Source organism: Siniperca chuatsi, linkage group LG17 (assembly GCF_020085105.1).
Source record: "Siniperca chuatsi isolate FFG_IHB_CAS linkage group LG17, ASM2008510v1, whole genome shotgun sequence".
In the NCBI taxonomy this organism is placed as follows: domain Eukaryota; kingdom Metazoa; phylum Chordata; class Actinopteri; order Centrarchiformes; family Sinipercidae; genus Siniperca; species Siniperca chuatsi.
In genome coordinates, this window is record NC_058058.1 from 3252314 (window position 1) to 3267417 (window position 15104).

At 40.4% G+C, this 15104-nt stretch overlaps 1 protein-coding gene across 4 annotated transcripts in view; it reads left to right on the top strand.

Moving 5' to 3' along the window:
• The window catches only part of LOC122863953 (F-actin-uncapping protein LRRC16A), a 41673-nt gene that overhangs the window by 14322 nt on the left and 12247 nt on the right, over positions 1–15104 (top strand). For 3 of the 4 annotated variants that reach the window (XM_044170883.1, XM_044170885.1, XM_044170886.1), the window contains exons 4-27: positions 3628–3687; positions 4277–4398; positions 5738–5835; positions 5929–5999; positions 6622–6695; positions 7010–7085; positions 7361–7449; positions 7711–7805; positions 8210–8296; positions 8385–8488; positions 8667–8744; positions 9086–9162; positions 9464–9568; positions 10073–10142; positions 10310–10391; positions 10489–10588; positions 10769–10823; positions 11162–11334; positions 11732–11800; positions 11916–12009; positions 12193–12291; positions 12435–12563; positions 13125–13247; positions 13390–13565. In XM_044170883.1, coding sequence (XP_044026818.1) covers positions 3628–3687; positions 4277–4398; positions 5738–5835; positions 5929–5999; positions 6622–6695; positions 7010–7085; positions 7361–7449; positions 7711–7805; positions 8210–8296; positions 8385–8488; positions 8667–8744; positions 9086–9162; positions 9464–9568; positions 10073–10142; positions 10310–10391; positions 10489–10588; positions 10769–10823; positions 11162–11334; positions 11732–11800; positions 11916–12009; positions 12193–12291; positions 12435–12563; positions 13125–13247; positions 13390–13565 — 2306 coding nt within the window. Of the gene's footprint in view, positions 1–3627; positions 3688–4273; positions 4399–5733; positions 5836–5928; positions 6000–6621; positions 6696–7009; positions 7086–7360; positions 7450–7710; positions 7806–8209; positions 8297–8384; positions 8489–8666; positions 8745–9085; positions 9163–9463; positions 9569–10072; positions 10143–10309; positions 10392–10488; positions 10589–10768; positions 10824–11161; positions 11335–11731; positions 11801–11915; positions 12010–12192; positions 12292–12434; positions 12564–13124; positions 13248–13389; positions 13566–15104 lie in introns of those variants that run through there. The other variant, XM_044170887.1, reaches the window with a different exon arrangement.

Below are 15104 nucleotides of genomic sequence, written 5' to 3' on the forward strand. Positions count from 1 at the left end.
CTATTTTAATGGCTCTCTGGTAACCCTCCAGCGTTTTTGGCTTCTTACTAATGAGTGTGTGAATCAGACCAGACAACATGAATAAGTTGGAAAGTGTGATACAGAGTGAAACCGGGCTCTGGAGTTTGTTTATACTGAAACTGAAACTCTCGGCAGAAAAGATCATTTCCTGGCAATAAAGTGTCATATACCAATAGTAATTACATTTTCTTTAAGGGTACAACCATCTTTGCTGAAGAGCGATCCCTCGTGGCAGTGAGAAATAACTGTTGAGCCACGTCGCAAAACAATAGGTGTCTGAAGAAAAAGAAAGAAGACCTTGAATTAGACGTAGTTCTGATTCGTTCACGTTTGAAGGACTGAGGAAAAGAGTTTGCATTGTTAGCCCAAACTTTACGACTGTGCGGACTGTATCCACTGACAAATATGTGTGAACACGTCCGTGTAAGCAGACACCCAATGTGGTACTGTATAAACAGTTTGTTTTTGGACTATATTCGCCCCTTTAGAAGCAGACGGAACTACTGTTTTGAGTAAATTCAAGATAATCAACATTTGGAAAAATCAATTTGAGTGAGAAGAAAATAGATTCAAATATTGTAGGCGTAATAAAGTCAACCTTGTGGCTCCACACAGTACTGAGCTGAAGGCAATAAAGTCTGAAGGGCTTCATTATACAGAAATTCTAAGTCAGTAAAATGAATTGATTTCTAAATCCCTTCTGCTTACTGCCCATATGTTCTAGTCTAAAATTAAAGATTCGATTTTGAAAGTTCCTTTAACCATAACGTTACTTCAGTTCCTAAAAAAATTACAGCCACCAGATCTCTAGAATTTTTTTATTTTTGAGAGTTTATGAAATAACTCTATACTACTGAGACTAATTTCCCTGCTCTAAAGAAATTATTGATTAACTTTAGGTAATTAATTGTTCAAATGGACTACATTTTCTTATGCAAGTCTGTAAGTTCAGTTTACGTGCTGAGATGTTAAAAAAACTTTGTCTGTCAACAGCCTGGGGGTATATTTAAAAATGTTATATTGATATGCGCGTGTGTGTGTGTGTGTGTGTGTGTATACACAATATGTTGCACATAATGAATACAGGTCAAAGCAGCAATACTCACATATGAAACGTAGATAACCCCTGAATATAATCTGCTGAGCTCCCTCTGCCAGCTGACCCCTGATCTGTTGTTCCAGAGTGGGCCAGTGGTTTTTCTAAGAGAGAGAGAGAGACAGAGAGAGAGAGAGAGAGAGACAGAGAGAGAGAGAGAGAGAGAGAGAGAGAACAGAGGGTGGTTTGTTCCTCAGTGTGTCCCAGCAGAGAGACAATGGAGGAATTTAACAGCTGGCAAGGAAGGGAGTGGAGGGGGCACTCTTTCTCTATGCCCCTCGTCCTCTCTCTTTCTCTCTTCCTCTCTCTTTCTGTTCCATTCTCTCACTCTTTTTCATTATTTTCTTCTGTCACTGTAATTTTCTCACTACATTTATTAAGTTTCTCTTTTTCATAACTTTGTCTCCCATTCTCTCTTTCTGGCAGATACAGTAGATAAAAGTCCACCCTCCTCTCTCTCTTCTTTCTCCCACTTTTGTTGTCTCTGTTTCTCTTTTTTGTCTCTGATTTTACTTCTTTATCCCGCTCCTACATTGTGACTCTTTAATTTTATCTCACAATCTTTTATTAATTCCCTCTCTTGTTCCATCTTTCACTTTCTTTTTTATTAACTCCCCCTCTTGCTCCCCCCTCTCTCCCTGTCTGTTTTTCTCCCTTTCACTTGCTCTCTTGGCAGCGAGTTAAAAGTCCACTTTTATTTTTACTTTCTCTCTCTGGATTCAAAGGGAAATGTGTGTGAGGTTGGGAGTCTGCTCCAGACATTTGTTCTGCAGACTATTTGTAGCTTATGTTTTTACATTCCTATTGTCTCTGTGATTTTTTTCCTATCCCCGGGGTTTGTTCAAGTTTTTATTGTAATAATACCCAGCTTCATATAAAAATAAATGTGAATAAATAAATAATAATAATAAATAAAAGTGAATGCTCTGTTAAGGAAGACTTGTTTCCAAATGTAGGTCACTGACACAGTCAACTATCTTGTCTTAATCTCTCATCTCTACCGCAAAACTCCAAAACAAGTTGGAGCTTGTTGAGCGTCAACCTGAACATTATTTTACTCAGCTAGCTGGCAGCAGGCTTTTTAGCAAAGACGTTGATGTTAAAGCCAGACTATGTAACGTTAGAAAGAAGACATGAAACATTCTTCCTCTTACAGTAAAAAGTTACATTTATAAGCAATGAAATGCTTGTGTATTCATTTCTTCTACGGAGGGGTTTAGTCGCCACAGCCTGACTTGGTCTGGTATGACCAGTAGCTTATGAAGGCTAGTGTTAGCTAATGTTAGCATGTTGCTGGATAGATTTTACTTCAGTTTGCTGACTTAATGACTTTTCTTTACATGTGCCACTGTTACACTGTGTTTAAACATTTACCATTATCCTGTAATTGTCAGTTATAGCCACAGTGGCTGCTGTTCAGCAGTAGTTACACACTGAAGGTTTGCTTGATACACAACATGACCAAAAGTGTGAGGACACCTAAACGTTCCAGCCATATTTGAAAGTTGAAAGGTGTCGGATGGGGTTGAGGTCGGGGCTCTGTGCAGGCCAGTAAAGTTCTTCCACACCAAACTGGGAAAGCCATTTCTTTATGGAGCTGCTTTGTGCATGGAGGCATTGTCATGTTGAAACAGGAAAAGGCAAAACACAAAGAGTTGCCACAAAGTTGGAAGCACACTATTGTCTAAAACATCATTGTATGCTGTAGCATTAAGCTTTCCCTTCATTGGAACTAAAGGGCCCAAGCCATGAAACAGCTCCAGACCAAAAATACACAAAAGTATGTGTGTCCACATACACTTGGATATAGAGTGTTATATTGTGGCCAATCAGATGTGCAAAGCAGTCATGGCTGGCTGCAACCTTTCGCCCCCATCTATTGAATTCAGTTGTTCTGAAATACAGCTGTGGGCTCAAATACTTTGAAACCAGTGTCATCCTTCCCTCTCTCTCCATTTTTTCTTTTCTCCTTCTACTTTGATCTGTCAAATGAAGGTGTGAACCGGAAAAAAAGAATCGAAAATTGTGGCTCAGAAGCTCAACACATGAATGACAGGTTGATATTTGTGTCCTTGTGGAAAAACGTGGTCATGTTGTTGAAATGAATGTACTTTTTTTTTTTTTATGGAACACAAGCTTCATACATTAAAAGCCAATACAGCTACTAGCGTGTGTACGTCACCTGAAATCTCTTTGCATCCTGTTAATGAAAGATTTTACATACACGCTGTCAGTGTCTGGTAAACGTTTCCTGGGAAAATCCTCCGGTTCTCAGGAGGAGGCAAATGAACCAGTTTAGGTTTTTTCCTGAGAAGCGTTCACATTGTGGAGATCAAGTTCTCCTTTGGGACACACAACTTTTCATTAGTGATTTGTTGAAGCAAAAAACAACAGGCTGTTTTCCCAAAACATGTTGCCCAGATAATGCCTCTATGAATAAGATGTCGAAATAGAAGATTAACTCGATGTATTTAATGCTGAATTTCATAATCTGTCTCTCCTTATTTTAGGTTGAACACTCCTTCAGCTACCTGGATATCCAGGGAATCAGCAGCAACAAGCCCACTCAGGTACAAACACACAAACAGAAAGAAGTAACTATAAGCGTTGCATTATTGTGCATTACATTTATGACATACAAACACACCTGACTACACGTGACCACACCTGGACTGCAGCTTAAAAGTTACACACACACACACACACACGCACGCACCCACGCACGCACACACACACGCACGCACACACAGTCTTTCAACACTGCCTATGTTTCAGGAAGGATAAGGAGGGATATTAAAGACTGATTTATTGGCTAAATTTGTACACAAGTGTTTAGGAGTTGGCATATTGTTTCTTGATACATAGAAACACACACAAAGTGTGCAAAATACCAGGAATCCCCTCAACATGTTCATTTGAACCTGTTTCAAGGTTTAAACTCTTGACACTGTATCCTCTCATTACTTGTTTCTTCTTCATGGTGGTAGTCTTTCAAAACAGGTCGAATCACTAATCAATAATTGGTTTCAACTTCATTCACCTGCTCCGTCTCTCTCTCGTGGAAACCAAATCATAATGACAGCATGGATACATTTTATCAACTTAACAGCCTTTTGAGTCATTCATTTCGCGTTCCTTTGCGTGTGTCGCCCCCTGCAGTTGGTGTTGGAGTATGAGCGCGGCCCATGGAGCCTCCGGCTGGGCTCAGTGGAGGAAGTGGACGAGGTGATCGCTCACATTGGCAGCTGTCTGCACCGGATCTGCCCCGCCAGCTCACCTGTGTAGGTATCACGCAAGAGCTCAAGTAAGAGGAAAGAGACTAGGAGCCCTTCAGCGGCTCTCAGAGGGTCGGAAAGGACGGAAAAGTCAAACTGTTTACACTTTATTAAGAGACTTGGTAGACTTTAAAAAGTTTAAAGTGAAAGAAAGATGATATGACTTGAGAGGAATGTGAATGTATAAGAAACAAAGTGTGAGGACTAATGTGAAAAATGATTATGCTTCCGTTAATTGGGGTGAATTTATGAAACAGTCGTAGTGAGGAACTTAAAACATGTAGCACAAATAAATAATTGTACAAATATAAAAATGTATGATTTACAGTAGCATTTTGGCATTAGTATGGTAAATTGTAACTTGTTTGCTGTTACTTTTGAGGTCAAATAAGGTGTGTGTTGTCAGAAGGGTACAGTATGTGTAATAAGCTGTAGCTTATCGTAGAAAAGGTTTCAGTCGTAGTCATCTGGACACTGTTTTCAGAATCAAGACGTTTCGAAGTCATTCTCAATTGTGAAAAAATTGGACGGGAACTGGAAATTTAAGCTAATCTGAGTTACATAAGCTCTGCCCTCAGGAGGGAATCTGCCAAAACGTCTTGATTCTGAAAACAGTGTCCAGATGACTACGACTGAAACCTTTTCTACGATAGAACACTCCTGGACAAGCTGTAGCTTAGTTTTTTACTATGCAGTTTTGTTGGGAGTATTAACCTTTCTATTATTTTTCCTAATTATATGTGCAATTATTTACAGATAGAAATACATTTCAATTTCAAAGAACTAATGTTTTTTTTATTAATTAAAATGATTTACTATCTGGGATAGTTCAACACTTTGCTTTTCATAGCAAATGAAATCATTAGTCTATCAACAGAACATTAATCTGCAACATTTTAAAAGTCGTTTAATTGTTGATCATTTTTTAAGCAAAAATGGACTAGTTCCAGCTCCTCTAAGCTCCGGGAACTTGTGATGGCTGCTTTTCAGTTTTCTGACATTTTATAGACTAATCGATTGATCAAGACTATAATCTGTATATTGATCGATCATGAGAATGGGTAGGGGTAAGTTGTCGCTTGTTAGTTGCTGGGCTTCCTGGACACCGGTTCCCTGCTTCTTTTATCTCACTCTTCGTGTGGGATACAGTATTTAAATTGTTCAGAATTGTGTTTTTAGTTTTTGAAGGTTATTGTTGTCAGTGTTTTTTTGTTTTCCTGTCTTTGAGGAAATAAGGTGCATGGAAAGTTTCCCTTTGAGTTTTAGATCAAGTTTAGAAGTTAATGTTTCTCTCTTTTTTCCTTATCCCCCTTTCTCTTCCTCCCTCCCTCTCTCTGTAAGGAAGAAAGGTGATGAGGAAGTTGAGTTTAAAGCCTCCAGAGAGGACGGCAGCCCTCCAGGCCATCTGGGACGAAGAGGGCTCAGCGGATCTGGGACCGTGCGGTAAATCAGCCTCAAAAAGTGAAAACTATATCCAGTCAGATGTTTAGAGTGTCTGTATTTAAGTGCTAAAAGGTGTTGTCTTGACTCTTGCAGGCGGGTTTTCTCATCAGTACTGGTGTGTGAGCGATTACCTGGGTCTGCCGTACAGAGAGGAGGTCCAATGGGTCAGTGCTGTAGTCTGAAATCATCATTCTGCTGCTGCATCTTTTTTGTTTTCTGCTTTTTTCTCTTATTTCTATTGTTTGTTGTTTCATATACTTTGTTCAGTTTCCTGTTGTTTTTTTCAGTGCTGGGAAGATTTTTTATCTGCTGCTTTTATGCACTTTCTCTGACACACACTGCTACTACTTCTTTTTGTCTGCTTGATTTATGCTTGTTGTTCTTCCGCTCAGTATTCGTTTTATTGTTTGGGCTTCTGTTGCTTCCTCGTGTGCTATATTTTCTTCATTTTTTCCTCTTGTATTCTTCTGCTTATTTTTGTTCTACTTCTTTGTCTACCACTTCTTATACTTTTTTACTCTTCTGCTTATGTTTCTTTTTAGTTTTTCATCTTTTCTCCTCCTGCTGCTTCTTCTCTTTCACATTTTGTTAAGTTGTAGCTTATCTCCCTCTGCTTTTCACGCTGCACCTGTTTACAGTACCTCAGTTTGTGTTGCCATTGTCTTTGTCTTTGCTTCTCTGCTGCTGTTGAGTTTAGCTTTGTGTTGCATCTGAACACTCCATGGTGAGGCTTTTCTTTGCTTTTCTGTCTGCCATCTCACTCGTTGTCATCTTCACCTCCTCCAGGATGTGGACACCATCTATCTCACTCAGGACACCAGAGAGCTCAACCTGCAGGACTTCATTCACCTGGAGAACCGGTATGTACACTACTCAGCACCTTGGGTGCATCATGAATAGTTTGTGTGACTTTGACCACGAATTTTAAGATTTTGCCCAAGGGGAAGGTGAGCTGATGACCCTGTACATGATACACACACGCGTTTTATTTATGTTTTCTTTTAATCAGTGTTGTTTTGTGTTTTATTGGTTTCATTTTATTGGTTTTGGACATCACTTAGAGACAGTTTCTGAAAATAATAGTTTATTCTTATTATCACTCCAGAGAACATAATGGCTGACAGCTGTATCTGTAAGCTTTTGTATTTTGTTTGTTTTGTTTTTTTACCTGCAGGGATCTAGTGACGATCATCGCAGTTCTGGAGTACAACCAGTGGTTCACTAAACTCTCTGCCAAAGACTACAAACTGGTAACACTGATACAAACAACTGTGCACCTGGCTGTCTGTTTCTTATTTAAAAAACAAGACAAAATATGCGAGTAGAAACCATTTGATATGAGCAGACCAGAAGGGAAAAATGATCAGTTGCTGAGTGAACTATGGCCTCCAATAACTAAAGCAAAAAATCACTGGAAATACGATATATACCTATTAAGCTAATTCTGTCTTTGCTTCTTGGACATCTCACTGAGATAAAATGAAACTAAAGGCCAGTGTGTGTGTTGTGTGTTTCTGCCTTCCAGTCAACAGATGTGTGCGACCAGATCCTCAGAGTGGTGGCTCGATCCAGCCGGCTAGAAGAGCTGGTGCTGGACAACGCTGGACTCAGAAGGTCAGGGGTCAAATAATAGAACCGATGATCTGGTCGTATTTTGTACATGTGCATAAAATGTTCCTAGTCAGCTGATCAGTGCATAATAACATTTTTATTATTTTTTTCTTTATCGGATTCTTAGTACTTAAAATAAGAGTAAATCAACTTTGCGACCAAAGTCCATTTAGGACATCGAATGTATGTTTGTTGGCTTGTTGATTGTGCGCTAAACCTGGTCACCGATTGTGACATTTTGTTTGTACTCTTTCTTGTCTTCAGTGATTTTGCTCAGAAACTGGCCAGTGCTCTGTCACACAACCCCGCCTCCACGCTACACACACTCAACCTGAGCAACAACTCACTGGAGGACAAAGGTTTAAACTTGCGCCCACACACACACATCCTGTACGCTGTTTTTATCATGTAGACAGGTTGTGGCATGCGAATATGAGTTATCTGTGTCCTTAAAAGTTTTAAAATAGATACAGAGGAGAAATTCCTCTTGATATGGCACATTGATTGATATATTGTTTTCTCATTCCCATCCACTAAAGTTGGACATAATTTTCATTGATAAGCTGTGTAATTGTTCCTCTGCTATTCATTTCTTGTTGAAGAATTTGCATTAAAAGTATCTCTAATGGATTCAAAGTTTTCTGATACTCTGTTACTGTTAGCGCTCGTGGAGGGCTCTCAAGTCATGCACCCCCTGGTGGCCATGTTGGCGCCCCTCGGCTTTATAAAGTCTAATAACTTCAATGTGTGTCACTTTCTGCAGGTGTTTCTGCTCTAAGTGCTCAACTGGCCAAACTGCCCATGGGTGTAAAGTTCCTGAACCTCTCCAGGACCTCCATGTCTCCTAAAGGTGAACGCACAGAAAAAACCAAGATGTAATAATACTTCATTATTGTCCTGAATTATTTTTTCAGGATTATGTTTGGAATTTTTTTCAGGTGTGAACAGCCTCTGCCAGGCTCTCTGTGCCAACCCAGCCATCGCCTCCACCCTCATACACCTCGACCTGTCAGGAAACTCTCTTAGAGGCGACGACCTGCCGGTACGCACCAAAGACAAACTCTGCAACCCCACAGTTAATTAAAGCTTTTCAGAAAATATCGGAAAAAATTAAAGATTGACGGCGCTCAAGCTACAATTAAGACTTAAGTTTTTAAGTTCTCGAAGAGTTTGGAGATGGGAGTTTTTACAGTAGTGATGTGTTTTTGTTTTCTGCACAGAACCTGCACAGCTTCCTGAGTAACTCAAACTGCCTGCAGACTCTGGATCTGTCCAACAGTGACTGCTCTCTGGAGCAGGTAAAAACACACACACATACAAACATAAACCCGTATACACACTTTCAAGACTTTGAGGGGCTGAAGTAAAGACATGATTAACAATATAAATATATAAAATAAAATGAGCAAATATAGCCTCTTTCCAGTAACCAATGTTTTTTTTTTTTTTTTATCTGCACTACTAACCTTGTTTGGAATAAATCTTAGTAGGCCATGTAAATAATAACATGTATTATATTCCTCACAATAGTGATCTACATATTCTGCAAGACTAAAGTCGAGTTGAACCTGGTTCTAGCTTAGTGGAGTTTTTGTGCAGTTTCAGCCTCTTTTGCTAAAGTTCAGCTTTGTGTTTTTAGGTGTGTGTGTCTCTGCTCAGAGGATCTTTGAAGCATCTTTCTGTCCTCAACATGTCAAAGACAGTCTTCTCTCACAGGTCAGATATTAAACTCACACCCATCCATCTAACAGCAGACAACTCAACTCAATATTTTTACAGATATATTACAGAATACATTAGCTCTGGCTATGGACTGTTAGTACCAGTGTACAGCTTTTTTAAAGTGCAAAGGCCTATAGTACTTCTTCAACATACCAACATTCAACAAATGACACAATTAAATATAGCTGAAATGTACATTAAATAAATTGAGATGTACAGTAGTCGTGTTTGATTCTGAATGTATTACTGCACTCTACAGTGTTGATTTAACACGTCTCTCCTCACATTTTCACAGGAAGTGTAAAGAAATCCCTTCGTCCTTTAAGCAGTTCTTCAGCTGCGCTCAGGCTCTGAGCTCAGTCAGTCTGTCGGGAACCAGACTGCCTCTGGAGGCTCTGAAGTAAGGAAATATCCACTGAAACCTGATTTTACCAAGACGCACAGCAGTAAAGCAATGTTTTAGTTTTCAAGTTCACTTCCTGTAGTCCAAAACAGAATCAGAGAAAGAGTCAGTGTGACGGATTGCTACACATCTCTATTTTTGCCTCAAATCTGAACTGTGTGAACATTTTATTCCTTCATTATGGCTTGTAGCCATGAGTTGTAACAGTTACGCTGTCATTCATTCGCTGCTTTTTCCAATTAATCTCTGTTACAGCAGAGAGAGAGGGCTTCTTTATGGAATTGCCATTTTGCATGATTGTTCAAGTCATACAAGGAGAAAGACAAGGAAACACGGACAAATTTCTCCACAGAAGTTGTAGGACAGAGAAATTAAAACAATGCAGCCATGAGATTAGAGTAACAGGAAAATATTAAATATCAAGCTTATGCAATGACACTGCTTTCTGAAAGCTGTTGTTAAACTGACAGTCTGACGAGTCACTGGCTTTTCTGTCTGCAGAGCATTGTTGTTGGGGCTCGGCTGCAACCCAAACCTCAGTGACGTGTCTCTGGATCTCAGCTGCTGTGAGGTAAAAGTGACATGAACCTCAACACTCTTTAACACACTGTTTAACCACATTGTAACGCTGTTTAAATTCATACAAAGGTAGAAAATGAGGAGCATTTAGACAGATCCTTTAACTAATTATTGAGCAGTATTTCTAAGTACATTGAGATCTGACCCGCTTGCTCTCAGCTGCGTTCGGGAGGCTCCCAGATCCTGGAGGGTTGTGTCGCTGAGATTCCCAACATCTCCAGTCTGGACATTTCCGACAACGGTGAGGACATTTTAGATTTGGAACATATATGATGGTGCTTTATTGACTTCGATCGTGGCCTGTTCATGTTTCTGTGCTGCTTTGCTGCTTTGCTCAGGTCTGGACATGGATCTGACCACCCTGCTGGTCTGGCTGGCCAAGAACCGCTCCATCAGACACCTTTCACTGGGCAAAAACTTCAACAACATCAAGTCCAAGTGGGTGACAAACTGACAGCAAACATTGTCAGCAAAATATTCCATTCCAGCTGGATTAGTTTTGAATTAGTAATCACTAATGAATAAAAGAGTCTTAATAATGCAATTATTTGGTGCCATGTAATTTTTTTATTCACTTACTCAGTACACACATTTTAATTGTCTACTAATTTTCTTCAGAAATGTGGCTCATGTCCTGGACAACCTGGTTCACATGATTCAAGAGGAGGAATCAGTGAGTGATACTTAATTTATTTCTGACCTGTTTTATAGTGTTTATATTTTTTCTAGTACTTTCTCCTGTGTGCACTGACGTAAAGACGAGCTACTGTAACAAAGAGTTTCCCTACGGGGATCAATAAAGTATTTCTGATTTCTGATTTTTTCTGAAACTTCTCAACATCACATTAAAATCGTTTTCTTTTAAGGTAACTTCATTCATACCAGTCTCTTTATTTGTGTCTGCCTGTTTCTTCTTCCTTCCTATTGCCTCTGTTACCCATCATTTGGGCATTTATTTTATACTGAAATGATCCAATACACAACCTGCCTGTAAAATCTTTTCCCATGCAGCCGCTGACCTCGCTGTCCCTGGCTGATTCCAAGCTGAAGGCCGACCTCTCCATCGTCCTCAACGCTCTGGGCAGCAACACCTCTCTGACCAAACTGGACATCAGTGGAAATGCCATGGGAGACATGGGGGCCAAGATGCTGGCCAAAGCCCTGCAGATCAACACCAAACTCAGGTGAGCAAGGAAACAGGATAATCTTGCACCGGAACTTAACAAAAGTTACGTTTGGGAGCTGTTAAAGCTTTAAGAGGTAACTGTTAACTCCAGAAATTCTGCAAAGTGATGTGTCTCTGCATCTGAGACAAGAGAGGAAAAAGGATGAAACATTGGTGCGTTCAGCTCTCTCTGGATAAAGTGCTCAATTACTGATATTTAGGATGATGATATAATTTTCCAATGAATGTAGTGTGAACTGATTTAAAATGTCAGCAAATGAGAAGTCAAATGATGGTCACTAAGCACCAATGTGACATCCTGACTAAAATAATTCGAACAACCAATCTGTTGTTTGGGGGTTTTTTCATCTCCTTGGTGTGTGTGTGTGTGTGTGTGTGTGTGTGTGTGTCTGCAGGACAATAGTGTGGGACAGAAACAACATCAGTCCTCAGGGTCTACAGGACGTCGCTGCTGCTTTGGAGAAGTAAGTATGAAGCAGGCTGTCAAGATAACATGTCTCATTTTAGCTAAGTCAGAGTCAAAGAAGGTGTTGTTGCATGCAATGACCTGACCAATTCACTATTTGAACTCCCCTTCAGGAACTTCACCATTCGCTTCATGCCTGTTCCCATCATTGATGCTGCTCAGGCACTGAAGGCGAGCCCAGAGAAGACGGAGGACGCCTTACTAAAGGTTGTTGTCCTGTTTTTTGTTTTCACATATGGATCAATGTAGATTTTTGCAGATTTGTAAAGAGTACTCTACAGCCTCCTCTGTATTGTACTAAGAGGATTTAAATGTTACCTGATATCACATTTCTGAAAGTAATTTTGAGAATTGAATTTTAGTTTGTTCGTGTTGTGTTTTGCGATGCAGATGGAGCAGTACCTGCTGAGGAACCATGAGACGCGTAAATACCTCCAGGAGCAGGCTTACAGGCTGCAGCAGGGAATAGTCACCACCACCACGCAACAGGCAGGCACAGCAACACACACACACACACACACACACACACACACACACACACACACACACACACACACAATAGATTAGCAGACCTTTGATTTAATTCACATATTACTTTTCATTGACTGACCTCTCACCTCTCTGTGATGCAGATGATGGACATGATGTGTGTGAAGGTGCAGGACCACCTGAACTCTCTGAGGTTCACAGAGACCGTCTCAGTCCAGGAGGACATGAAGGTGGCAGAGAACCTCATGAAAGATGCCAGGAACTCCAAGACAGTAAGAAGACATGGCTCTGTTTAATGCCTCAACCCGCCAACTTCCATAACTGGCAAACGGAACATGTCTAAGACACTAAAAACACACCAGCATGCAGCAAGCTCCTGTCCTGCAACATGCATTTGGTGATTCAGGCACACATACAAGAATAAAAATGTTTTCTTCCATGACTCAGGGTGCAGACTCTCAGCTGCTCATCAGTACACTTTGGCCCGACAGCCTTGGTTTTTTATCACTTTCTTTCTGTTTTGAATATATTTAAACATTAATAACAACCTCATGTAACGCCTGCAGTGGCCTGACAACAACATTTTTTCAATTTAGAGCAGTAATCTTGAATTTCAACAGGAACATCTAGTCTGCATGTTAAACACTAGGACAACAAAAGCTTTCAGTGCTAAAAATGTTACCCAGCCTCTACTGATAAAATGTTTAAAATGCAAATTGAGATCAAGCAAAACAGAGATTAGGCCACAAAAATACCTGGGATAAAAAACTGTCTTCCTCTTTTTCTCTTTCTCCCTCTTTCCCATTATCTCTGTACCTCACGCATCCTTCCAGCTGCTCCGCAACCTGTACCACCTGAGGAGTGGGGGGTCCAGGGAAGCATGTGTTGGCGCCATTCAGGACAAACTGGAGTCGATGGCTGGAGAGGTGTCCAGAGTGATGGACGAACAGCTACAGGTACCGAACGCACTGAGCTGGGTCCAACAGCTGAACACTACCTGTAACATACAGTCTTCTGTAAACATTGTTGGATGTAATCTTATATGTGTGACTCTCTAAGTTGTGTGAAGTTTGAACCGTACTAACTGGTCCTCCCTAGACAATGCTGGTGTCCATGGTGGACTCTGCTGAGGGTCTGTGTCCTCATGTGATGAAGAGGAGCATCCTTCGCCAGGAGCTGCTGAAGGCTGGAGGGGGGAGGATGACCGTGCCTCGCAGCTTCGTCACCACCACGCTGCTGGAGCAGTCTGGGGTCGACATCATCAACAAGATCAGGTCTGATCTGTTTACCGGGTTAGCTAGGCTTAAGCTTCATCAGGTCTTTGTAGAAAAGGTTTCAGTCGTAGTCTTCATCAGGTCTTTGGCTATTGAGTTGTAAGGTCTTGCCCTTCTCTTACGGTTATCAGAATGATTTCCAGGAGAACAAGTCCAGTATTTAGCCGCGTTACTGCAGCTGATGTGTGATTTCAAGGTGATAAATGCATGGTCTCTCCAGATATCTGTCATGTGCTTTCACAGCAAACTGGTTTTCTGTGACGTCCCTGTGTGCCGATTCTCATTGTACAAACTGAATGTAGGCAAGCGTGGTGACCCGAAAACTGACCTATACGTGATTCCTCCCAAAGGATTCAACCAAGTTTTAGGTTTTTTTTGGTGGTCTTAACATGAGTGGAAACATCAACTTTGATGGACTTTTGTATTTGGTCAAATTCGGATTACACCGGAGGTCTTTTATGGGTCTTAAGAAGTTGGGTTAGGGATAACGGATGGACTCACCCACAAAAGTAAACAACAGACCAAAGTCAGAGAGGGTCTGAAGGAAATGGGACAACTGAATCCTTAATTGAACTTGACTTGTGTTTGCAACAGAACTGAGTCATAGAAAAAGTCGTTAAAACTTAAACATATTTGGTGATATTTCAAGTCATCATTCATAGAGCAATGTTTCTGTTACGTTTTACAGATCATAATCTATCTCTGAATGACAGTTGTAAAAACAGCTGATAAAAATGTCTGTAATGTCAGTTAACAATAATAAGGCGATTCAGCTACTTCTTATATTGCAGGAGTCTAACAGTCGAAAGACATGATCTCCTAGCCAGACGGCAGTGCTTTTAAATTACCAGACACAATATCAGTCATTTTTTCATGGTCCCACCTAGGTCTCATCAAAACATGCATTTGTGTTTACACAGAGCTGATCTGGGCTCAGTTTCACCAAATCTTTTAATCACTAATCTAAACTTTTTTTGTTGACATTATTTCTGTTTTGTTGACCTTGTGGTGTTACTGTCCTGTTTGTTTGATATTTAATGCTTTTATTGTGAAGCATTTTGTAACATTTGTTTTAAGTTCTCTATAAATAAATCTTTACTTACTTACTAATCAAACAAGCACCATACTTGAAACCCATGCATAAGCATGCAAGAGCCCTGTAGGACTTGCACATTTATGTAAAATTTGGGAGCAACAATCATTTGTTAAACGTTCTGCTGCCACCATCTGCAATTTGTATGTAAGCATTAAATGCAAATCGCTTTTGTAAAACGGGCTTCAGACCCACGGCAGAGGTAGACAATCAAGTCAGGACCTGGGTCTGAGATGTGGTTTGGTTCAGGTCGGGTCCTACTGTTTTCTAGGCAGTGGATCTGCCTGAAGGCCTCTAGTTAACACTGAACCAGCACCTGTAAACAAGACTCACACAGTCGACAGGTAGCCCATTATTTGGACAGTTTTGTAACATGTCATCTTGGTAAAATGGAGATTTTGAAAACTAATTGGGATTTTCTGTTCTGTGTTGTGTTGTATTTGTGT